Genomic DNA, 26,798 nt, shown 5'->3' with positions numbered 1-26,798 from the left:
GAACAACAAATACGTATCTATCAATAAATGAATCTAAAAACCAAGGGAATAAAAAATCTGATGAACAGTATTAACTGGTGAATATAATAGAATCAAGGGCATAGAAAGGGAGTGGACTGACAATTCTCGGGGAAAAGGGGAGTGGGGGGTGCGGGAAGAGACTGAACAAAAAGTGTACACCTATGGATGAGGACAGTGGCAGGGAGGTAAGGGCAGAGGGTGGGGTAGGAACCTGGTGGAGGGGAGCTATGGGGGAAAAAAGAGGAACAACTGTAATAATCTGAACAATAAAGATTTATTAAATTAATTTAAAAAAATTTCAACATACATTCAGGAATATGAACAGACATTTGTTGGCTTTGGCCCTCGGCTCTGTTAAATGATTAGCCTCCCTGCTCTCTCGCCCATTCTCTGGCCTGCTGCAATTAATCAGGACATTTCAGAATGTTTCTCTTGCCAGGCTACAGGGCCTGTACCAGCTTTCCTGAGTGCCATCTCTCCTAGTGACCGAGCTGGGCTTCTGCCTCCATGTTTGGGATAAGATTTAACTGTCAACTACACACTCAACAACTTTTACATGCAAATGGACATACTTCTTCCTTTTTAAAGAATAAAACTGGTCACATGGTCAAAAACTAAAATCATATTGAATATAAAATGAAGTGATTCTCCTAGACTCCCCAGTTCCCTTCCCAGATGTTTCTTGTGTAAATTATGACTTTTTCTTTCTAAAATGTTCATTATTAATGTGACAGGAATATTACACAGAATATGGTTCTGATGAAAGATAAGTATTCCAGAGTCTGTGTGGTTTAATCAGAAACTGAGGCTACATTCAGATCCCAAAGGTAGAAACTAAAAATTTTCTGAAATCCAACACAGAAGTTAGATCTAAGTAGATTCAATTGTTTTCTTAATCACACATTTTAAACTCTAAGTCAGATTTCACTTGATTTCTTTCTATCCATGGCGAAACAAATTCTTCAAGATCTATAAAAATAACACAAGTTGACCCTAGCCGGTTTGGCTCAGTGGACAGAGCATTGCTCTGCGGACAGAAGGATCTCAGGTTCGATTCTGGTCAGAGGTACACGCCCAGGTTGCGGGCTCGATCCCCAGTGGGGGGCATGCAGGAGGTAGCCAATCAATAATTCTCTCTCCCTCTCTGAAATCAATAAAAATATATATTAAAAAAAATAGAAGTTGGCAGTCACCTGGAAACAATTTATTATTAAATGGATTAAGCCCTAAATCCATCAAGCAAAAGAATCTAACACACTCATGGTTAAGATGAAACAATACATAAGCACATGTATGCCTTTACTAACAAAAACAGCCCCTGGTAAAATTCCCAATACTCAAGAAAGATTTAAAAATAAATGTCCTGTTCATTTAATGTTGCCTGTAAGCAAATCTCCCTGATCTTTAGACGATAAGGTTAAGACTGAAACAATTACAACTGGGAGAGGGAAGGAGGTAGAGAAAATAAAAACCTAGAAATCACAGGGAATAAGAAGTAATCCAAATAACAGCAGCATTGAAAATATGTAATCTTACAACAAATGAGTGCCAATTTGGAAAATTAATGTCTATGGGCATTTTCTTCCCCAAATAGGGAGAAGAATGAATGTGGGAAATTAGGTTTACTTTCAATATTCCTAGGACCAAAGGCAACCACATATCTGGGAGCTACTAAACTCTCTAATGCTTGAATATTTACAAGCTCTTCACATAATTATCAAAATATTTTAAAAATTTAAAAACTGCCAGAACCGGTTTGGCTCAGTGGATAGAGCGTCGGTCTGCGGACTGGAGGGTCCCAGGTTCGATTCCAGTCAAGGGCATGTGCATTGGTTGTGGGCACATCCCCAGTAGGGGGGTGTGCAGGAGGCAGCTGGTCGATGTTTCTCTCTCATCGATGTTTCTAGCTCTCTATCCCTCTCCCTTCCTCTCTGTAAAAAATCAATAAAATATATTTTTTTTAAAAATTAAAAACTGAAACCTTGCAATAGCCAATAAATTCAAATTCTCATTAATCAACCTCTATTACTTACATATTCTATTAAAAGAGTGCATAATTGTACCCTTTTTAAAGATGCAAATAATTTGCCTGTTGTACAAATGAAGCTCACCCGGTCTCCAAGGAGGCACCTGCCCAGGGCAGTCAGAAAGGCAACCAACACTGCATTTCTGTTGCCAGTCATTCAGTTTGAAGTGCCTTTTCAGTGGGAATGAGCTGTGCCTGAACATTGAAGACTAACTAGTGGGCCGGTAAACAAAGCCCATGCCACAGAGGAAAAGGGCCTTTAGACCCGATGAAGGGTTGGCAGACCTGTTCTTTTCTTAGCTCTGCTGTTCTCGAGGAAAAGATTCCCCTAAGGTGAGCCAAGTTCAGCGGCTCACTTTAACCTAGAGCTGCTCTAGGAGTGATTAGCCATCTGACTGGATTCTGCTAACTCGGTTCTCATCCCAACAGCACTCTGTGCCCCCGCTTGGGAAGTCCCTAAGGAAGTAGATGAAGCTAATTAGGACAGTCCATCAAAGGCAACACAGTATTGTACTAGCGGCGTATAAAGCACTTTCCCACAATTGTGGCAAAGGCCACAAAAGAAATATTTTTCCCACAGAGGGTTCCCCAGTCATTGTCCTCTTTGACTAGGCCCTCCTTTCTTTAGCTCTCTGCCCTGACAACCTCAGCCTGTCTTCACCATGTTTCTTCTCCCGAATGCAAAGTTATTTCTCTCTTCAGCTTATTTTTGAGAAAGGATTATTTTTGTGATTTACCCAGCTAACCATGAAATCAGGTCTGTTGGGACAGAGGGTAAAACTAAACAGTCCTCTATGTCTGAAAAACAGCTGCTGGCCTTCCAAGTTCATGCGATGCTTGGCCCAGGTGTGCTCTTCTATGCCGGGTCCTCTTCATCCATTGTCACGTCATGGCCAGTTTTCTTCTGCTCAGCCTCTGGCCCTGCAGGCAGAATGCTTGTGACCGTGTGGAGGAGCGCTTCGATCTGCTCCTCTGTGAGCCGTTCTTCACTCTCTTCCACCATCTGCAGAAGAAAACCTCCAGGGTTACAAATGAGCCTGCTAGGCTGGGCCACCCCATGTCATTCCCAGTCCCAGCCCAGCCTCTTAGCACAGAGCTCAGGGCCAGTCCAGAGCCACCTCAGGTCTCTGGGTCCGCTCCACCTTTGCTCCACAGGAGGAAGAAGCTAGCTCAAATTTCAGGGTAAGCCAGTGCTAGTGCTCAAAATGGGTCAGTGAAAAAGGAGAATTGCAGATTAGTATTTTTCTTTAAAGAAAAAGAAAACCCTAACAGTTTTATCCCTATATACACATGTGAATATGTTGTATATGCAAAGAAAAACTCACCTCTGGGGAGTGCATGGTACTTTATATGTTTTTATATTTCACAAGTTCATCTGTAACTTACAAACTGTAGCAACAACTCATCTGATGACTCAGCAGGAGTCTAATGAGTGTCACTGGAAAACAATCCCATACTGCCTCATCAATGGTGCCAAATGGTTTATATATTTTTTCTAATCCTCATTTTTAACCCCACCACCTAAGAACAGCTCTTTAGGGAGCTATGTGCCTGGTGCTGCACCTTAGACTTTATATCCATTATTTCTTTTAACCCTCACAACAATCCTGGCAAGGGGCAAACTAGAAATCCACGCCAGGCCTATCCAACTCGAACACACACCACTGGGCCTCCTGAGAATGCAAAACAGGGGTCTGATGAGTGACGCTGGAAAACAACCCCACACTGCCTCATCACAGGTCTACCTAAAGCCTGGCTTCCGACACAGTCCTGGAAATCTGAACACACAGCGGACACCCATAATCATGAGCCAGTTTCTAAGCCTCACCTCTGGTTCTCAATATGTTATCGAATACAAACATAATGTATAGTCAGCCCCCTTTTAAAAGTATGCAGGTAGTCACATTGTTGAAGCACATTCACTTGGTGGCATTAGCTGTCTATTGCAAACAACTTTTTCAGCTAAAGGTGTCCAGGGTCCTTTCTATGGCATTTCCCAATCTCTGACATCTGGCAAGTAAGACCAAAAGGAATTCTAGAAAGAAAGCCGGCAGATTAAAGTAAAGATGGCAAGCTAGATTTACAATCCTGAAATCAGTCCACTGCCTCACTTTACAAATAACAATATAGAAACAAAAGAAGTCCAGTGACACATCCAAGATCATACTGCAAACTCCTGACAAAACATTAGTCTCTTCATTCATCTTAGTCCAAAAATGTTTCCACAACTAGAGAATAATCTCGGGTGGTCTAGGGTGGGGAAGATACCAAGTGAACCAATGAAGTTAATTCCCATCACACTGTGAAATAAAATGTCCATTGTCTAATGATTCAAAGGCTCAATAAAATGAACACGGAACAATCCCCAAAGCCCATTTTTAAAATCAGACATGCAAAACTGGGGTCTATGAAAGGACTAACATAGACTGCCTCCAAAGAATGAAGGAAGAGGAAGGAGGGATATATCCAATCTGATTTAATCCTAAGAAAAGATGATCTCAAAAAAAAAAAAAAAAAGAAAAAGAAAAAGAAAAGATGATCTACATTTGAGAAGAATGTCTCCAAGTTTATAAATAACTGGCATATGCAGTTGATGGTGAACTACTTCCTACCTCAGGTGAGAGGATGAAGGAGCTCTGAACTACTGTTAAAAGAGTGACAGCCTCCACTAGTATCTGTGCAGGGCCCCACAGATTGTGAGGGGCTGTCACAGAATCACTGCCCCCAGAGCTTCTCAAGAACACTGCACAACAAGGCAGGACAAATTTAAAGGTAAGTGGATGCTCAGCGTTACAAGGAAACTTGACCTGGGTCTCAAAGAAAGTGAGGGCAAGGTTTTTGACTTTGCATCCCCGCTCTTTCTAGAACACCATGCCTTGCACTAGGAGGTTCTATCATTTCCTCTCTCAGAGATGCTATGCTGTACGGCAGACTACTATAGAGTCCACTGGTTAAGAGTTTGGTTATGTGACCTCTAAGAGGCCTTCCCTTTCAGAAAACCAAACAAAGAGAACCTCAATAGGCCACCTTCTTGCATCCCAATCTCTGGGTGTGGTAGATGCAACACTAAGATCAGGTGTCAGGGAGGTGTGTTCTTGGCAAAAGGGCTGATGAGCTTTCCATTTAGCCAAATTTGCCAGAAGCAGCTTTGATTCGCAAATGATACTCAGGGATAATTACAGTCAGGAAGTTTTCTTTTCAACCCAAGATTCTCAGGCCCAAATAAAGAAGTGCAAAGCATCATCTCAACATTCTGATATCAAAGGTTTCAAGTTATTCAGAATATAAAGGCAAATGAAATTTTAAAATCCAATATATTTGCAGATGGGTCAACATAAATGACCAATGTCTTTAATCATATACAAAGATTAAATTAATGGCCAGGAGCTGTCAAATTGAGCTGATGAACTGTTTCTCATTTTAAGCTGCCAGGCCTAACCTCCTACTTGCCTCAAACATCTCAAAATCTAATAGTCACTGACACTTTTAGCTATTTGACCCAGGAACAGTTCACCCAACCTCTGTAAATTTCAATTTTCTCTATTATAAAATGAAAGTAATGTGTATAGTCAGGACCAAACAAGAACAAATACTATAGTCTTTTGTAAGCCATAAAACTCTATATAATTCAAGACATTTTATAGTCACTACATTATAACGGGCATAGATGGCAGTGCTGTTCAGGGCCATGGCCGGTGAGGTCATGGATTCACTGTCCTATCTTCAGATCAGAGGGCTCAAAGGGGAGGCAGAGTCCCAGAAGCTGGGTGGCTTCCTCAGACAGATCTGAGGGCTGCAACAAATCATGGCTGAGGTGCAATTGAAAAAGAGAAGCTTCAGCTCCTAAACCTGAATACTAACAAATGTTAGATGCTGGGATTACTTCTATTTTTTTTTTTTTTTTGGGGGGGGGGGGGGAATTACGTCTAAATGGTTGTAAGCTTTAAATGAGGAAAGTCTCAAGTCCTCTGCAGTTTCCACTCTCTGTGAAAACCCAACTTCTTATTCCACTCTGGTGAGAAGAGATACTGCTACAAGCCTTGGTAAATGATTTGCTATCTTTTACAGCCAAATCCCAGGCTGGGAAAACTCTGGATATAAAATGGCCCAACTACTGGGAAACAACACACATAATTTTCACCAAGGAAAGGAGAAGAGAACGAACAGTCTGAGGGGATCCAAAAGTACATGGCTTGGAGGAACACAGTAAGACCTGTGAATTAGACCCGAATCAGCCACTCACTAGCCAAGATTATGGTGGAGGCATTAAAGGTGACATTTACAAAGCCCCTAGCACCATGTCTGGCATACAATAGGTATTCTTACTAGCAGCTAATTTTACAAGTAATGATAGAGCTTTCTACAGGCTCTGGGATGAGGTCACACTAATCCTCGTCTCTTCTCCATCTGTTCTTAAGCCATGAATAACATATGTTGTTGATTAAAGTTGGAGGAGACATGACATGTGATCTTTAACCCAGAGGGAAAGGAATTAGTTTCTTGCTGTTTTGTTTGTTTTTTCTCTTTTCCAAGTTGAATCTCCAACATACACACAGTCGAAAGCATAAGAATAATGAGGGTTTAAAATGGAATCTTTGTGTATCCTTAACACCAGTTACCCAGAAAGGCACCCTTTGTGGAAGGAACTTTTCTAAATTTTGAATACATTCTGAAGGGCAGAAGCAACACTACAAAGACAATAAGTTTTAGTCAAAAATTAAATACCCCATGACCCTTTAAGGAAAGAGTATTTTTGTTTTGTTTTTTTTAAAACAATTCGAGAGATCATAGGTATTATTGGCCTATTTCTTCCACACTTTTCTGAAGGAAATTTGACAAAGTGTTAAATACTTCTAAAACTGACTTTGGAAACAGTTTTATTCTCATTTTGTTAATTCTCCAGCCAAAGTTTTTCACTGGCAGTTGAATGGCCTGCCTAATATTTGTAGCTTAACGATGCTCTTTGCTCTGTACAACTGAAGGAAATAGCACGCCAATACAGCAACCACTCATCTGTATCACTGGACCTCATTTTCACATTCTCCTTATACCACCTCAGCTTTCTTCTCCAGCTGCCTCCCACAATTCCGAAGCTTTCCGCTGTGACTGCAATTTAGACTTTCCACGTGATGAGCCTCCTCTGAATGGTTTTATGCAGGGAAGTCAGATTATCAAATTTATGGTTTTAGAAAATGAACTATATAGTGCTGTGGAAGATAGACTGAAGGGGCCAAACTGGAACAGGGAGAATGGTGAGGGGATAACTGCAAAAGCCGAGTTGAGATATGATGACAGAGAGTAATGCAGTGCAGCAGGGAAAGGAAGAATAAGAGATAGAAGCGATAGAACCTGAGGACTAACTGAATGTGATAAAAAGAAGAGAATGACTTCCAGGTTTCTGGCTTAGGAGACTGGGCCAGGAGGGTAAGAAAGAGAATATGTGGGAAAGTGCACATATGCTCCATTAACCAAGAAAAGAAATTCAGGAAGAGCAGGTCAAAGGGTAGGAGTGGGGGAAATGAATTCCAGCATCATGTCGAGTCTAATGTTTGTATGCAACATCTGGGTTGGCAATAACCCTACAGGGAGCAATGGCCAGAATCATGTAGGACATCAGGTGAGACAAAGAGCTACCAAATCATAGTCCTAAACCCTGTAGAAGAAATTAAATTTCTTCTACTTTACCTAAGTCCATACTAACTAGGATCAAATTTCACTTATAAAATGAAGTGGCCTGACAGTCTTTTCAAGTTATGTCAGTTCCTGACTTGTCTATTGTCAGCCTTTATATCACCCTTCCTACATCTCATACCCATAAATCAACCCACCCACCCCCATTCCCAACACACACACCAGCCTCCTTCACTCACCAGCTGGATCTCAACAGCAGTCATAGGCCTGTGATTCAGCAGCTGAAGTTTTTCAGCTCTGTCAAAAAATAAATAAAAATAAATTACAAAGCATTTAAAACTCTCATACCCCTAAGGATCTTGATTCTTTACCAAGTTGTTTACAGAACAGTTTGCAAAACAAGTGGGAGAACCACTTGGAACATGGCCTTCAGCTTCCTCAACTGTAAAATGAAACTCAAGCGTACAAATGTGTATTAGAATCCTACAGGTCATAGAAGTTTAGTCTGTAATAAATGTAACAAATATTAGAGATGAAAGTTTAATAAATTTTATTTGGAAAATGTAAAAGAAGTTTTCTTAATTCAGATAATAGAAAGTAAAGATTAACAAAATAATCTTGGTTGGTCACTTCTTGAGAATTCCTTCTTGAGATTAAAATTAACTCTTACTCAAGTTTGACCTATTATTTTAGTAAACAAAACGACTTTAAAGGAGCAAGAGTTAATATACATAGTAGTACCCAGTACGGTCTTCTGCTCTCAAAGAGCTTATCAACCAGTTGGGGAAAGAAGACAAATACAAATTTTTATTTTTATTTATTTATTTTTTTTTCGTTGTTCCCATGCTTTCGGCACAGAGTCATCCACATGAAGAATAACCCTGTTTCCTAAGCTGGGGTTTAGTTTTAGCTCACCACTGGAATGCACCAGCCAACAGGGAAGTGGTCAGGTGCAGTGGCGGGTGGCTATCAAATACAAATTTTTAAAAAGATTTAAGTAACAGTTGAAGATCACTGCCATCTGTCACATGGCACTATGTAGCTCACTGCTGAAGTGGTGGTTGAAATGTGTGGACTCTCAATAGGACTTAAGAGAACCACTTAAAATTACCACTCTGTGCAGGTAACAATTTCTAAATTTTTCTATCAATCTGACCCTGGAGCTCCAGATACATCTTTAAATTCAATAAATACTTACTGAGTTTAAAGATACTATAAAATAAAAAGATGAGTAAGCCACAAATCCCACAGTCATGTGTTTGGGGAAGCAGTACAAGTTACCCAGACTCCCTAAGCCTCAGTTTCATCATTTGTAAAACATGCATGATGATATATTTACTATCTCACAAGGGGTGAGGAGGGATGGAAACCTTACCATTTATGGTGGCAGCAACAACCATTTATTTCTTACTTTCCATTAAGAGAAGCACATTTAACTGTCAGACTTAACTGATGCTGAGATTGTAAATAACTTGTCCAAGGTTACACAGCTAGTAAAAAGCAGAGCTGGGACTCTACCACCAAAGCTCATGTTCTTAATCATCTGCTTTTAGTGTTCACAGAGTTCATAATGGTGACTGTCACACAGTAATTTCTCCTTAAATAGTCATTGCTATTAAAGTTGTAGTACAGTTCTATTCCTCATAACCCCCCAAACATTGACTCTAAACTTGAAGACGACTTCACAGAGAAGACCTTTGCACTGGACTCTGCAGGAGACTCTCTGAACCTTGTGTCCTACAACCACTCAAGGAGGCATTTCCTAAAGCTCCATGAATGTTTGTACTTCTGGGCATTTACTTGTGTGTTCCTGCCTTGACTGCCCGTTCTGTTTATCCTTTCTGCTTAGAAAGTCCTGCAGAGTCCAGTGCAAGGGTCTTCTGGGACAAGACTGCTAAGGGTCCCGACTACCAAGAGGCTGGATGTTACTCTGTACTCACGGAGAGCAACCAAGGAAAGGACTAACATGCTCAAGCTGATACTGAAGCAATTCTGGAAGATCTGAGAAAATGGAGGCAAAGACACTCTAATACTCCCAGGTGAGAGAAAACAAAGTCGTGAACTTGGGCAGCAGCAGCAGCAGCAGCAGCAGGGATGGCAAAGAGTCTGGACATGTGAAATGCTCTTGGTCACCCCAAGGTATATCAGTCAACAGACCTGACAACTGCCTAAGTTTGGTGAGGCTGGGGGATGGCAAGGGAAGAGTTAAAGTTTATTGTCATGTTTTTAGCCTGTTTGGAAAACATGTTAACTAAAATTTAAGTTTGTGGTACTTTTATTGACTGACTGATTGAGCCTCTCCCGCCTCCATGGTAGCGCTAAGGAGCAGCGAGCCAAGCGGTAAGGAGCAGTGAGCAGGCGGGCGGTAAGGAGCGAGGGGTCCTGGACTGTGAGAGAGTGCAGGCCAGGCTGAGGGACCACCCTCCCACCCCAGTGCTTGAATTTCATACACCGGGCCTCTAGTATAAGGATAAATTTTTAAAAAGGCTAGGGTAGCACTGACTTACAGAAGAAGTTCAAGGGAGAGACAGCTATTGAACACTGGGGAGGCATGAATCAGGATTCCATACTCTGAAAGCCGTCACGGTAACCACACTCCAGATCCTAGGGAAACCTGACAACCACTCTGAGCTTTGCTGGCCCCAGAGGTCATGTCCCAAATATGGTGGCAAATCCCAAGAGTAATCTGTGCACAGAAGAGTCCCTTTTAGGGACCCAAAGTTATTCACAGACCTGCCTAGGCTGGATCTTGAAGGCAAGTCCTTCCTCTATGCCTGGTAGTCATAGCTGTACATCTTAGAGAAACCTAAGGAAGAGACCTGGGCTATAAGCCAGAGTGTAGTTTTTGAGAATTAAATGCCTTAAGCAAAAAATTAAAATGATTAAAGAACCAAATGCTTTGAAGAATTAACATGCTAAAGAAAATATGACATGGGACATAGTGTCAAAATGAGTTCAAGTTGAGTCTCAACACTACCATTTTGCTGAATAAAGTTGTGATGTGAAATAAAGAATAATTCCTACAATACCCTCAGGGACTCTAGTAATGGGAGTACTTAACCAAATTAATGAAACTCCAGTTTGCACTACTAGATCTGGACCAGTTAAGGGCTAGTATCTTTCATTTCCTTTCCATGAAAGAATGGTAGAGAAAAACTCTATTGAGATATCCTATTCTATATAATAAAAAGATAATATGTAAATTGACCGTCACGCCCTTGCACAAGATGGCCGCCCCCATGTGGTCACAAGATGGCCACCACAACATGGCCAGCAGGGAAGGGCAGTTGTGGGTGATCAGGCCAGCAGGAGAGGGCAGTTGGGGGGGACCACGCCTGCAGGGGAGGGCAGTTGGGGGCAACCAGGCCTGCAGGGAAGGGCAGTTGGGGGCGACCAGGCCGGCAGGGGAGGGCAGTTAAGGGCGACCAGGCCGGCAGGGGAGGGCAGTTAGGGGTAATCGGACCAGCAGGGGAGAGCAGTTTGGGGTGATTGAGCCAGCAAGGGAGGGCAGTTGGGGGCGATTGGGCCAGCAAGGGAGGGCAGTTGGGGGCGATTGGGCCGGCAGGGGAGCAGTTAGGCGTTGATCAGGCCAGCAGGTGAGTTGTTAGGGAATGATCAGGCTGGCAGGCAGAAGCAGTTAGGGGCAACCAGGCAGGCAGATAGCCGAGCGATTAGGAGCCAGCAGTCCCGGATTGTGAGAGGGATGCCCGACTGCCGGTTTAGGCCCGGCAGTCGGACATCCCCAAGGAGTCCCAGATTGGAGATGGTGCAGGCTGGGCTGAGGGACACCCCCTCCAGTGCACAAATTTTGTGCACCGGGTCTCTAGTTCAGATATAAGAATTAAAGAGCACTTCAACAGTTTCCGTTATAAATGTGATTCCTGCCTTGAACTGCACTAGCTAGCAAAAGATGGTTCAGGTCCTGACCAGTTTGGCTCAATGGATAGAGCGTCGGCCTGCAGACTGAAGAGTCCCAGGTTCGATTCCAGTCAAAGGCATGTACTTTGGTTGTGGGCACATCCCCAGGAGGGGGTGTGCAGGAGGCAGCTGATCGATGTTTCCCTCTCATCGATGTTTCTAACTCTCTCCCTCTCCCTTCCTCTCTGTAAAAAAATCAATAAAATATATTAAAAAAATAAAAAGATGGTCTGGTCTTGATGATATATGGCAAGCAGCCACCTGGATCACCAGGCACTGAGGCCAATTAATTCCAATGGACTGCAATGGTTGGCTACCTCCTAGAGGAGCCAGGCCCCAGCCACAGTGAAAGAAGCCTGCCTGTCCCCTCTAGTGGTTGGTTTTAGAAAATGCCTGTAGCTTTTGCTTCTGACAGTCATGAATAACTTATATACATGATAATCTGATCCAGGAATCAACTATTTAAATAAAAGTAGACATGAAACTGTTAAAGACTTTGATTACTTTGGTTCAGTCATCAATTCAAATGGAGTCTACAGCGTTGGTGGTATAGTGGTGAGCATAGCTGCCTTCCCAATGGAGACTACAGCCATGCAATCAAGAGAAGGTTGAAACTTGGAAGGGCAGCAATGGAAAAATTAGGAAAGGCTTCTGGACAAGACTGCAGAGTAGATAACTGCTGTACTTGCCTTCTCCCATGATCACATCAAAATTACAATTAAACTACAGAACAACCATCATTGAGAACCACCTGAAGTCTAGCTGACCAGAAGTCCTATAACTAAGGATATAAAAAAAAACAGCTATGCAAAGACTGGTAGGAAGGGCAGAGACATGGAACAAACAAGCTGGTTCCACACCTTCCTGTTGCAGTTAAAAATGGGGAAGGGCATCTCAGCTGTGGAGGTCCCCTTTGAAGAATAAGGAATCCCAGCTCCAAACCATGCCCTCCAGCCCAGGATTTCAGAGCCAGAAAGAGAAGTCCCCATAACTTCTGGCTATGAAAACAAGCAGGGATTATGGCTGAGTAAAACAGAGAGCTACTGGAGTTCCAGGGGTTCCTCTTAAAGGGCCCACAGAGACTCACTTGCTCTGAGCTCCAGGGCACCAACTCAAAAGGCAGCATGAACATAGAGGAAGGAATTGAATTGTCTGGTTTTGGGGCAAGGGCTGCCATAAAACTTTAGAATCATTCAGCAAAGGATTTGTAAAGGTTGTGGGCACATCCCCAGGAGGGGGTGTGCAGGAGGCTTGAATTCTGCATATGGCTGTGAGATGAAGTCAATCAAAATGAGGTATTATAAATGGCACTGTTCAACATGTCAGCAACTGATTATATATGGCTATTAATACTTAAATTTGCCCAGCCGGTGTGGCACAGTGGTTGAGTGGCGACCTATGAGCAAGGAGGTCACGTTTTAATTCCCGGTCAGGGCACATGCCTGGGTTTCAGGCTCAAGACCCAGTGGGGGCCATGCAAGATGCAGCTGATCAATGATTCTCCATCATCATTGATGTTCCTTTCTATCTCTCTCTCCCTCTCCCTTTCTCTCTGAAATCAATAAAAATTTTTATTAAAATTAAATAAAACTAAAAATACAATTCCTCTATAGCCACATTTAAAATGACTGAGCCAGTGTGGCTTAGTGGTTGAGCATCCACCCAGGAACCAAGAGATCCTGGTTGGATTCCAAGTCAGGGCACATGCAGGGTTTGCAGGCTCAATCCCCAGAAGGGGACATGCAGGAGGCAGCCAATCAATGATGCTTTTCTCATCGATGTTTCTATCTCTTCATCTCTCTCCCTTCCTCTCTAAAAAAAACAAACAAAAACATATTTTTAAAAAATAAAAATAAAATGATCAACAGTTACAAGTGGCTAGAAGCTACTGTGTAGGATAGAGCAGAGAAATATTGCCATTATCACAGAAAGTTCTACTGGATAGGACTGCTCTGCAGTCTCTATTGATAGTCTACAGAAGAACTGCAGATTGAAAGAAAATACTGTCACATGAGAAAATGCAGTCCAGCTGAAACTACATACAACCTCTGTAGTCTGAGATCTCTATCTTTGTGACAAAGTAAATCTAGAAGAAAGGTGATGCATCATTTTCTTCCTTCCTGCTCCTTCCCCAAGTTCTGATCCCCGCCTTGTGTTTCTATTATCCAAAGCTTTTTGTGTCAATGTGGTCGCACATGCTCCAACTAAGAAATGAGAATGGTAAGCATATAGATTGTTTGGAAAACGTTAATAAAAAGTTTCCTTGTCTATAAAAAAGAAAGAGAGAGCCCAGTTGGGTGTGGCTCAGCAGTTGAGTGTCGACCCAGGAACCAGGAGGTCACTGGTTCAATTCCAGTCGGGGCACATGCCCAGGTTGCAGGCTCGATCCCCAGTATGGGATGTGCAGAAGAAAGCCAATCAATGGTTCACTCTCATCATTGATGTTTCTATCTCTCTCCCTCTCTTCTCCTCTCTGAAATCAATAAAAATATATATTTAAAGAAAGAGAGCCCTGACTGGTTTGGCTCAGTGAATAGAGCATCGGCCTGCGGACTGAAGGGTCCCAGGTTCAATTCCGGTCAAGGGCATGTACCTTGGTTGCAGGCAATTCCCCAGTAGAGGGTGTACAAGAGGCAGCTGATCGATGTTTCCCTCTCATCGATGTTTCTCTCTATCCCTCGCCCTTCCTCTCTGTAAACAATCAATAAAATATATATATTAAAAAAAAAAAAAGAAAGAAAGAGAGTGAACAGAGCCTTGGGGACCTTTAGAACAATTATCAAAGTTCTAACAGTTGTACCTTTGGAGCTTGGAAAGAAAGGAGAATGAGATTAAAGCAGAACAAATATTTCAAAAAATAATGGACCCAGCCGAAACCGGTTTGGCTCAGTGGATAGAGCGTCGGCCTACAGACTGAAAGGTCCCAGGTTCAATTCCGGTCAAGGGCATGTACCTTGGTTGCGGGCACATCTCCAGTGGGGGGTGTGCAGGAGGCAGCTGATCGATGTTTCTAACTCTCTATCCCTCTCCCTTCCTCTCTGTAAAAAATCAATAAAATATATTTTAAAAAAAAGAAAGAAAGAAATAATGGACCCAGACTTCACAATTTGGTAAGAAATAGAAACTTATATACTTAAGAAGTTCAGCAAAAATAAAATTTTTAAAAAAAATAAATTTCAGAAGACCAAAGACAAGAAAAAATATTAAAAGCAGTCCGAGGAAAACAACACATTACATATTTGCATGATTACAGATTACTCATCAGAAACCATGGCAGTCTGAAGCCACTTTATAACATCATTAAAACACTGAAAGAAAGACCCTCAACACACTGAAATTATCCTTCAGCAATTAAAGAAAATAACAACATTCTCTGTTGAAAGAAAATTTGCAGCCATGTTCTAAAAGAAGTGCTAAAGGAAGCTCTTCAGGCTGAATGAAGTACGTAGTAAAAAGTAAACATGAAACTTCAGGAATAAATATTTTTGTACTCTTAAATTCTTTGAAATATATAAAATTATAGAATGTAAATGTTAAAACACCGCTAAATACTATTTCAATGTATGAGCTACCCAGCTAGGGCCGAGATGATAAATTTAATATTCTATGTATTTTACAACTGAAAACAAAACAAACTATACACACACACATTCATACACACACACACACACACACACACACATATATATATATATATATATATATATATATATACACACACACATTTGAAATATATTTGTCTTCGGAGTTCATTTGGAAAAGAGAGGCAAAGGGAAAAGTGCTCTTAGTTTACTGATAGTTTATCAACTGTGAGCCAAATGGTTCCTCCAAAAGAAAATTTTTTATTATCCTAAGTGAAATAACAAACACTTTAGGAATGTATCAGCTCTGATATTAATTCTAAAAGACTAAGGGTAGTTTTCTTCTCATGTAAAATCTTTATCTAATTCCTTTTTAATTTTTTTAAAATATATTTTTATTGATTTCAGAGAGGTAAGGAGAGGGAGAGAGAGAGAGAAACATCATCGATTGGCTGCCTCCTACACACCCCCAACTAGGGATCAAGCCCACAAGCCGGGCATGTGCCCCAATTGGTAATTGAGCCATGACCTCCTAGTTCATAGTTCGATGCTCAACCACTGAGCAACAACAGTTGGGCTTGATCTAATTATTATTACTTTTTAAATATATTTCTATTGATTTCAGAGAGGAAGGACGAGGGAGAGAGAGAGAGAGAAACATCAATGATGAGAGAGAATCATTGATCGGCTGCCTCCTGCACGCCCCCTACTGGGAATTGAGCCCCCAACCTAGGCATGTGCCCTTGACCGGGATGGAACCTGGGACTCTGGGACTCTTTAGTCCATAGGCCAACGCTCTATCCACTGAGCCAAACCAGCTAGGGCCTAATTATTGTTTTTAAGTCCTATAAACCTATCTTATTCAAGAAAGCCATCAAGAAAAATAACTGGGCACTAGAAGAGCAGACTGAATATTATTAAGCCATTTTTGCCCCAAGCCAAAAAACAAATGTCAAATGCCTTAATTGATAACCTTTATAAAAAGCAGTTTAATTTGTGAACCCCATTTTTTAATCAATTTGGTCTGAATACTGACAGGGGTAATGGTACAGATCATAGAACTAGGACTCCAAAAAAATTTTTTTGAGATTAAAAAACCCCACTATGTTCTATTGATGGCTCTAGAAGGATCCCTATATTGAATTCTCAGTTGTCTCATCTCCAATACCATAATACTACTTTAAAAGAGCATATTGAGGCCCTGACTGGGTAGCTCAGTTGGTTAGGATGTCATCCCGATATGCTAAGGTTGCAGTTTTGATCTCTGGTCAGGGCACATGTAAGAATCAACCAATGAGCCCTATCAAGTTGCTTGAAACCCAGCCCCAGTCAGGGCATGTGCAAGAGGCAACCAATTAATGTATCTAACATTGATGTTTCTCTCTGTCTCCCTCCCTTCTACCCTCTCTAAAAGCAATGGAAAAATATCCTCAGGTGAGGATTAACACACACACACACACACACACACACACACACACACACAAACAATCAACCAATGAACGCATAAATAAGTGGTATAATAAATCAATGTTTCTCTTTCTCTCAAATCAATTTTTTTAAAAAAAGAACACACTGCCGTGACTGGTTTGGCTCAGTGGATAGAGCATCGGCCTGAGGACTCAAGGGTCCCAGGTTCGATTCCAGTCAAGGGCATGTACCTTGGTTTCGGGCACATCCCCAGTAGGGGGTGTGCCGGAGGCAGCTGATCGATGTTTCTAACTCTCTATCTCTCTCCCTTCCTCTCTGTAAAATATCAATAAAATATATAAAAAATAAAATAAAAAGAACACACTGAGTGTTAATTAGAATTCAAGACCCAACTAAATATAAATAGTTTCTGAGGGGGCTTTTGTAAGTTATTTTCATTGTGAATCATTCTTCCTCCTTAAGATAATTTTTACTTACTTGGTCAACTTGTGACTTTTCATTGCTGTGAGAAATTCCCTGACAATCTCAGGACTCTGGTGACTGCATGGTGTTTTTGATATGTATTTTAATGTCTACAAAAAAAAAAAAAAAAAAAGGAAAAACAAATCCGAATGAGAAATAATTTAGTATTCTACAATTTTGTTTCAAAAACCTTCTGTAAAACAAATGCCTTCAGAAGAGTCCATCTTCATATAATAGGAATTCCTCAAAAAGTAAACCAGTAGTTAGAACAGAAAGAATAATAAAATTTCAGAAGAAAACTTTTCTGATCTTAAAAAGCCGGAAGAAAAAATTTAATCTGTCAATTGCATTATCATATTTCAGACAATTTTTAAATACAGGAAACTCAAAGAATAAAATAAATAGCCAATAATCCATATGGATATAAATGACTAAATAAATAAATTGATGAGAAGTATCAACCATTTCTTATAGAAGAATTCTAACCATTAAACATAAAAGAAATAAAGGAGCCAAAACCGGTTTGGCTCAATGGACAGAGCGTCGGTCTGTGGACTGAGGGGTCCCAGGTTCGATTCCGGTCAGGGGCATGTACATTGGTTGCGGGCACATCCCTGGTGGGGGGTGTGCAGGAGGCAGCTGATCAGTGTTTCTCTCTCACCGATGTTCCTAACTCTCTATCCCTCTCCCTTCCTCTCTGTAAAAAATCAATAAAATATATTAAAAAAAAAAAAAAAAGAAAAAGAAATAAAGGAAACAAATCACTATTAGACAGCTCCAATAGTAATAATTACTGCAGTGAAGTCCCACCAATGAATGCTAAAATTAATAGGCGAAAGATTAAGGAGAGCCCTGGCCCATGTCGCTCAATGGTTAGTGTGTCAGTCTATGCACCAAAGGGTCTCAGGTTCGATGCCTGGTCAAGGGTACATACCTGGGTTGCAGGTTCAATCCCTGGCCCCTGTTGGGATTGCAGGAGGCAACCAATCAACACGTCTCTCTCACATCGATGTTTCTCTCTCTCCCCCTCCCTCCTTCCCTTCCACTCTCTCTAAAAACCAATGGAAAAAATATCATCAAGTGAGGATTAACAACAAAAAGTGCAAACATCAGATTAGTCACACACTCCTGCATAACAACAAATACTAATAGATCAAGTAATCTGTATAGAGACCTACAAAATAATAGTTGAACCCAAGAGCTCCATATTCAAATGAGTTGTCATTCACATTAAGAACTCCCTCCTGAGAGCACAACCCATCCATGCCTTTCTTCCCTCTCAGGCAAAACTCTAAGAGCCCCCATGAGATTTGCAACCAGTGGAGCAATGGGGAGGGCAGCTGTCCTGGGCTAACTCGCTGACTCTGTTTCCAAGGCCTCTTTTTCTATGAATTTTCAGTGAGCCAAAGGAGCCCCCCACGTAGGCTTTCTCCTGTTGCTTCTTCTATCCTGAGCCCTTCCTGCGTTTCACTATTCCCAGTTTTAATAAACATACTCTCAAAATAAATAAATATTTTTTAAAAAACACACTAGAAATATATTCTCAGGTATAAAAAGTCTCAAAACATTTAGTCCCACAAAAAGTTTTCTTAAGGCATCAGGTATTAAAAACAAGAACTTAAGGAGTGGCAATGAGCTTAAACTGCTTAAATGTGTAGTTAAAAGTACATAGTAGTTGCCCTTGCCAGTTTTGCTCAGTGGATAGAGCGTCGGCCTGCAGACCAAGGGTCCCAGGTTCCATTCTGGCCAAGGGCACGTACCTCAGTTGCAGGCTCCTCCCTGGCCCGGGCCCTGGTCAGGGTGTGTGCAGGAGGCAACCTATCCATGTGTTTCTCTCACATCGATGTTTCTGTCTTTCCCTCTCTCTTCCACTCTCTCTCAAAATCAATGGAAAAATATCCACGAAGACGGGTGGATTAAAAAAAAAAAGTACTTAGTTTTTTTTTTAATTAGTTTATAAAACAAATTGCCAACAAGTATTTTTTTTCTTCTTTGAAAGGTATGAACTAGATAATGTACAAGAACATGAATGAATGATAGGATTTTAAATACATGATTAAATGAACAAAAGTGAATGAGGAGGAATAGTGACAAAAGTGCTAAACTCCTTATTTTCCTTAAAAGGAATTATGATAAGCTTAATTCAAATTTAATATCTTTGAAAAGAAAAATTAAAGAAATTAAAACCAAATCCTTTATCGACAAAATCAGAACTGGAAGGAAATAGCAAGGAAACAAATTAAAGTGACAGATACAAAATCAAACATCACCGCCCTAGCCGGTTTGGCTCAGTGGATAGAGCATTGGCCTGTGGACTGAAGGGTCCCAGATTCGATTCCAGTCAAGGGCATGTACCTTGACTGCATGTTCCTCCCCAGCCTGGGCAGTGGTTGGCATTTGTACAGGAGGCAACCAATCAATGTGTTTCTCTCACATCGATGTTTCTCTCTATCTTTCCCTCTCTTCCACTCTCTAAAAATCAATGGAAAAATATCCTCAGGTGAGGATTAAAAAAAAAAAAAAATCAAACATCACCTATAAAAAAATACAATGGCTTAAACTTTCTTTTTTAAAGACAAAGCATAAGGCCGGGATAGAATGTAGCAAAATGTCCACTAGATCGAGATTATGAATTAGTTTTTCTGTCTTCTTTATGCTTTTTGGTACATTCTAAATTTTCTAGAATAGTATTACTTTGTTTATAATAAAGAATGTGACATTGCCCAAATCTGGCCTTTGACCTCAGCTTCTGGGAGGTCATCTCCAGACTCTTTGGAATGTTATAGCTAACTAGAAACCCGTTGCATGAAGTTTCGTGCAAAAGACCTTCCTTCACCTGGCTGCTGGCACCAGTTCTCCGCCAGCACCAGTTTTCCTCTGGCCACCCACTGATCAGAGCGCCGTTTCCTCTGGCCACCCGCCGATCGAAGCGCCTCCCAGATCGGCCACCCTGAGTTCCTCCAGCGCGGCGGTGGAGAAACTCTGGGTGGCCGATCGCGCTGGCAGGAGGCACTCCAATCGGCAGGTGGCCAGAGGAAAACTGGTGCTGGCGGAAAACTGGTGCGGGCAGCCACGCAATCAGCCACCCCAAGTTCCGCCACCAGCGCCTTCCGCTGGCCCCATGGGTCCTCCTGCAGTGCCAACCGTTGGGACCGGCAGGAGGAACGGGGGGCGGGGATTTGTGAATCAGCCCAATCGGCCACCCCGAGTCCCGCCCCCAGCCTCCCAACGGCCCAATCGTGGGCGTAGCGGAGTGATGGTAATTTGCATATTACCATTTTATTATGTATGATAGCAGTATCTTTGTCTCGGGCCTTAGATCATATTGGATAGTCTCAACAATGCGACTTAGGATAGCTTTGTGTCATACAGTATCATTCAGCCTGGAGGCTGAGATGAGCTACATGGGCAATTAATTATTCAATCATGCCTATGTAATAGAGCCCCAATAAAATCTTCAGACACTGTAGCTCAGCTGAGCTCCCCTGGTTTACTGGTACAATATTCTGTGCATATTATCACACACAACCACATTAAGAGAACAACATTCTGGATTAAATATTTCTCTTGGAATCTGCCTTATTTGCTTCTTCCCTTGACCAATTTTACTCTGCACCCTTTCCCTGTCATAAACAGTAACCTAGAATATGACAGCGTTCAATGAGTTGTGAATACTTCTAGACAATTACTGAATCTGAGGGTGGTCTTGGATCCCTGAATTAAAACTGGTATTAGCCGAAACCGGTTTGGCTCAGTGGATAGAGCGTCGGCCTGCGGACTCAAGGGTTCCAGGTTCGATTCCGGTCAAGGGCATGTACCTTGGTTGCGGGCGCATCCCCAGTAGGGGGTGTGCAAGAGGCAGCTGATCGATGTTTCTCTCTCATCGATGTTTCTAACTCTCTATCCCTCTCTCTTCCTCTCTGTAAAAAATCAATAAAATATTAAAAAAAAAAACAAAAAAAAAACTGGTATTAGAAGTGAGTGCGGTCTTATAGACTACTAGAGGCCCAGTGCATGATTGAATCATGCACGTATAGGGTCCCCTACACGCTTTCACTTTCGATCACAGGGGAGCTGGGTGCCTGTCCGCTGGTGCACCAGGCCTTTCAGAAGCCTTCAGCGTGGCAGAGGCTTCTGAAAGGCCTGGTGCCTGAGCGGACAGACACCCAGCTCCCCGCTTTTGATGGTCAGCGGCGGAACGTGAGCTCGCTGCCCCAGAGGCCCCTTCTGTGCCGCAGCACAGCCATGGAGCAGACGCTGAGCTCGAGCCGCCGCTGGTGACGCGAGTTCAGCGTCCCGCCCGCCCAATCGGCCACCCCAGCCACCCCAAGTCCCGCCCTCCCGCGCCTCCTGGCCAATCGCGGGCATAGCGAAGGTAAGGTCAATTTGCATATTTGTCTACTATTAGGTAGGATTCCTCTAATTTTATAGTTGGCTAACCCTGGCAACTGGCCAAACTCTGCACTTTTATAAACAGAATAACAGGATTATAGTACAACTATTCAAATCAGATAATAGGCATTCTTGATTTGGTGGCTAGTCATCAGAAGAATAAACAAACCCTCCTCAAAGATAGTTCAGGTAGACACTCCAGAAGCCTAGGCTTACTTCATAGGTGATAGTATTCAAGTTCTGTTGTCCAGTACTGTGTTTATTCTTTCCACTCTCTTTACGCTGTTCTTTCAGATCAGTTAGTAACTGGAACACCTAGGAAGAAATATACAAAAGATTTTTTTTTTAATATATTTTATTGATTTTTTACAGAGAGGAAGGAAAAGGGATAGAGAGCTAGAAACATCAATGAGAGAGAAACATCGGTCAGCTGCCTCCTGCACACCCACCACTGGGGATGTGCCCACAACCAAGGTACATGCCTTTGACCGGAATCGAACCTGGGACCTTTCAGTCCACAGGCTGACTGAGCCAAACCGGTTTCGGCTACAAAAAAATTTTAAATTAGAGAACTTTGAAAAATAAATCTATTCCAAGGTCATTGATTTTGAAGATAAACAAAATAGTACACCCCAACTCTTGCATTAGAGCAAATATGAATCCAAGAAATATGTGACCTTTTAAAAATATTTTTATCTAAGTCAAATAATTCAAATTCATTAGTTTACTTAAAATATCTCAAATGTTTCCTACCAATATATACCATACTTCTGATCTCAAAAATATTTTGAGTATTTAAAAGTAAATTTTGCTAAAATAAATAATTTTTTAAAAAAACAGATTCTAGCCCAGCCGGCATGGCTCAGTGGTTGAGCGTCAACCTATGAACCAGGAGGTCATGGCTCAATTCCCAGTCAGGGCACATGCCCGGGTTGTGGGCTTGATCCCCAGTGTGGGATATGCAGGAGGCAGCCAATCAATGATTCTCTCTTATCACTGATGTTTCTATCTCTTGCTTCCTCTCTAAAATCAATTTTTTTAAAAATAAAAAATACATGGATTCTACTTCTCTAATATGAAAATCTAGTATACTTTATTTTGGGCAAGTGCCAAAATACAGTTTACAAAAAGGAGGGGAGGGGGGCCCTGGCTGGTGTTGCTTGGTGGTTACAGTGTAAGCCTGCACACTGAAGGGTCTTAGGTTCTATTTCTGGTCAAGGGCACGTGCCTGGGTTACAGATTTGATCCCTGGCCCCACACGGGAGGCAACCAAATTGATGTCTCTCTCTCACGTCACTGTTTTTCTCTTCTCCTTCCCTCCCTCCCTCCGTCTTCCTCTTTCCCTTCCTTTTTCTCTCTCCCTCGCTCTAACTCTCTCCTCTCCCTCCCAGTTTCTGTCTCTCTTCCTCTCTTCCTCCCTTCCTCCCTCCCTCCCTCCCATTCCACTCTCTGTAAAAATCAATGGGAAAAATATCCTCAGATGAGGATTAACAAAAAAAGCGGGGGGGGGGGGGGGGGGATGAGAAATGCTATAGAACTTAATAATTAAACTTTCCCCACAAGGGGAAAACATGTGTATTAGTGTTAAGAAGGGTGTGGGAAGTATATCTCTCTCCTGTTTTAGAGATTATACAGAAAATTCAGGGAAGTATTATAGGTTCACAGATTCATAGACCATTACTAGATACAATGCAACTCCTTGCCTGCCTGTCATTTTCAGAAATAGTGGCATGAGACCCAATTAAGGCAATCAATATTTCTCCAATGGATAAAACACCCAAACACATAGCAGAGTCCAAACTGGAAAAGGAAATTCCTAAAAGCCAATGGCTTAATCAACAACCATTTCTTCCTGTTACGAGCAGCAACATTTAAGAGGAATCTTTGGAAAGAGAGGAATATGGCCAACTGTGTTAACTCAACTACCTTCTATATACTAAACCTTTGCACTCGCTTGCTTTTTTCTTGATTCCTTTATTCTACTCGGGATTTAATTTTTTAAATGCCCAAGATTTTACAAAGCGCGGCAGTAGAATAAAAAACTGGAGTTTCTTTTCATACAAACTTATTTATTTGGATTTTTTAATAGTTCAAATTATTGATACATTCAATACAATTCGACATACGAGCTGCTACCGATGCTAACTGTGTTGAGTCACACTCGACATCCGAGTGCAAAAGGCTAATATATCACACAGTGGAGACCCAATTCTCCTACAAGTCTTTATGAGTTTAGACTCTGACATATGAAAAATAGATAATGAATGTACGTATGAATGGCTCTTTCTACACCGGGAATTAACCTATCAGATGATTTTACTAGTACCAAACAAGATCCAGGCAATATGGAAGGTAGGCAAAATAATGTTATATCCCCCCTCTCAACAACCTCTTTCTTTCTTTCCTCCCTTTCCCCAACAATCGAACCCTTCAGCCCCCAAATCCCCAATCTCTTAGTTCTTTCTAAAGTATTGATAATGGTGAGTCAACTAAGCTCTCATTTTCAAAATGAAGATTTTAATATTTATGAGACTATTATGAGGATCAAAATAATGACATAGAAGTATTTTATAAGTAAAGAGTGGTAATTAAGAAAAAGCATACATATTTTGATAGAAACTTTGGCTGATAAGAGTTCCAAAATAAATGCTTCCACTCTTCATGAAGCCTTCCATATAAAGATCTAAAATTTTCAGATATGGGGAAGATTGCCTACTGTACACTAAAGTCTTCCCAGTTTTCCTGAATTAATGTAATTTACCAAGCTTAGGATATCACAAGGTCCACCAAATAGTGCCATCTGTCATATTTTAAAGCGGAAAATCCAAATTAATTCAGTCATTTCTAACTACAGTTAATTCAATAATCTTCAAAAGCAAAGAACAAAACTACCAAAGAGGAAAATACTTCAAAGCTATTTACCTCATAGTTACTGAGCAGCGCAGAATTGGCATCCTTCCTGCAAAAGAAAAGTAAATTATCATAGTCTGGGTTCAAATCATTTTGTGTGAATTAAATATCTATGTAATAATTCCTCTGCCAAAATTCAGTAGTCCAGCCCTGACGGGTATGACTCAATGATTAGAGCACTGGCCCAAGGACCAAAGGGTCGCAGGTTTAATTCCCAGTCAAGGGCATGTACCTCGGTTGCAGGTTTGATCCCCAGCCTCAGTTGGGTGTGGGAGACAACCAGTATATGTATCTCTCTCACACTGATGTTCTCTCTCTTTCTCTTTTCTCTCTCTCTCTCTCCCCTTTCCCCCCATTCCCTCCTCCCTTTCACTCTTAAAAAAAAAAATCAATGGAAAAAATATCCTAGGGTGAGGATTTAAAAAAATTAATTTTTAAAAAATTCAGTAGTCCAGTTCAGGAATTTAGGGACTACAACTTTTAGGAGAAATGCCCTAAGTCCCACTGGTTTAACTGATGATGGACAATTTTAGAGCATACCTTCCTTTTTACAGCCATTGTATATCACACATCCATCACCAGGTAGGTGATTAAAATACTCTACTTATTCCTAGTCTATGTGCTTCTCATCCCACAGCCATGGCCTCTTCCCAGTACCATCCTCCTTCCATTAGCTATTGACATCTTCCATCAGCTATTGACCCAAGTCCTCCTGCTGAATCGCCAGAAATGGGATCCTTAACACTAGCATCACCACTGGGAATTCCAGCAATGTCAGAAATCTTGACAGATATCAACAAAACTACAACAAAGATGTTCATCTTCTATATCAGGTCAACAGGTGCAGTTCATGTGTCAAGCAGAGGTCAAAAGCCTGGCACCCCTGTGTAAGAGTCAAGGCAAAATGTCATCTTTCATTTATGAATGAGCACAGCAATGTGACTTGCATTAAATTGATCCATTCTATGATACAACAACAGAAAGTATTTATTGTTTTTGATAATCTAAAGAAAGTCTAGTATAATAATTATAAACACAGTTTTTAAATCAGACAAATCTGGGTTCACATTATGGCCCAGCTACTTATCAGGTATATGAGTTTTAGTGAGTTAATCAACCCCTCTAAGCTTTCTCATCTAAAACAAATAGACAAAAAAAAAAAAAATGGTGACAAACTGGTACCTAAAACTGCAGCTCCATTGTACATTCACTATGTACATTATAAACTTAGGCAAGTTATTGAGCCTCTCTGTGCTTAAATTTCCTCATCTATAAAATAGCAATTATAGTATCAATCTCATAAGATTGTTTAACAGGACTAAATAGAAATATGTAAAGTACCTGGAACAGAGGTACTTTATGCCATCTATTATCACCGCTACCTGTGCTACTACCACCACCACAACTTCATCCTACCCCATAAAGCTATGATAAGGATGCAGAGACAACAAATTTTAGAAGTATAGCATACTTCAGATACTTATTAAGATCTCCCTAAATGGAAGCTATTATTTTAAAAATACAAATGTTATTTCACTTAATTCTCATTAAAAACCCTGTGATACAGGAGCTATTATTTCTTCTTTATAGATTCAATTGAGGCTCAAAGATTTTAAAACTTGCTTAAGGTCACACAGTAGTAAGCTTAACTGAAGTGGACAATAATTATGGAATGTGAAAAGTAAGACTGGACTGTACAAATGGAAACCAGTAATGCAGAATCCTAAAATTTCAGGAAGGAGTTTGGGCTTGACATAATGTGCAACAAAGACTACTGTATGTTCTTAAACCAGGAGTAAGGCCATATAATGAAAATGATGATACAAATTTCAAAAACATGGGTCAAACATATGGGTGATTTCCCCAGTCAATAAGTAAAGCAAAACTAGGAGGCAGTTAACACAAGGATCTGACTTAGGGCTTGGTCATCAGCACAATGATGTCAGCACTGTAATCAAATAAGCATGTGAAGCTTACCAAATGCTACTAGTCATTCAACAAATAGCTGAGATTTCACAAAAGTGCTGTTTGGCCCAAATGACCACTACTGCAATGAGGTCACAAATATCATATTTAAAAGAAATGGGAACACAGGGAAGGACAATGCATAATCAATATATGTGATATAGTTCTTTTAAAATTGAAAATGACAAATCAAATCATATGTCATCATTGCCTACTTAGTCAGGAAGTCAGCCCTATCTTTGCTTGAAATTGAATTACTACTCCCTGTGTGCCCTAAAATACACAGCAACTATGATATCACTGCCTGGAACAAACCAGACTGGGGAAAAATACAACTGTTATTTTCCTCAAGGGTAATGGATCCATCCCAGGTGCCACTGTTACAACTTCATTTCCAAATCATGGCCCCTCCTGTTATGCAAAATAGTCCATGCCCTTGGAAATCTGTTCCTGGCTCTTCCAAG

At 41.1% G+C, this 26,798-nt stretch overlaps 1 protein-coding gene and 1 non-coding gene across 6 annotated transcripts in view; both read right to left on the bottom strand.

The window, feature by feature from the left end:
* Positions 1-276: 276 nt before the first annotated feature.
* Positions 277-26,798, bottom strand: part of CRCP (CGRP receptor component) — a 50,610-nt gene continuing 24,088 nt past the window's right edge. For 4 of the 5 annotated variants that reach the window (XM_054714803.1, XM_054714804.1, XM_054714805.1 and 1 more), the window contains 5 exons: positions 24,382-24,418; positions 21,676-21,774; positions 17,083-17,177; positions 7,918-7,975; positions 277-3,050 (listed from right to left, as the gene is read on the bottom strand). In XM_054714803.1, coding sequence (XP_054570778.1) covers positions 2,904-3,050; positions 7,918-7,975; positions 17,083-17,177; positions 21,676-21,774; positions 24,382-24,418 — 436 coding nt within the window. In that variant the 3' untranslated portion in view covers positions 277-2,903. Of the gene's footprint in view, positions 3,051-7,917; positions 7,976-17,082; positions 17,178-21,675; positions 21,775-24,381; positions 24,419-26,798 lie in introns of those variants that run through there. The other variant, XM_054714807.1, reaches the window with a different exon arrangement.
* On the bottom strand, positions 8,512-8,641 carry LOC114231625 (small nucleolar RNA SNORA65). The gene has a single exon (XR_003617609.1). It is a non-coding gene; the product is annotated as a small nucleolar RNA SNORA65 (small nucleolar RNA).

Source organism: Eptesicus fuscus, chromosome 4 (assembly GCF_027574615.1).
Source record: "Eptesicus fuscus isolate TK198812 chromosome 4, DD_ASM_mEF_20220401, whole genome shotgun sequence".
NCBI lineage: Eukaryota > Metazoa > Chordata > Mammalia > Chiroptera > Vespertilionidae > Eptesicus > Eptesicus fuscus.
The sequence above is the reverse complement of the archived record's forward strand: the minus strand, read 5'-3'. Positions and strand labels throughout refer to the sequence as shown.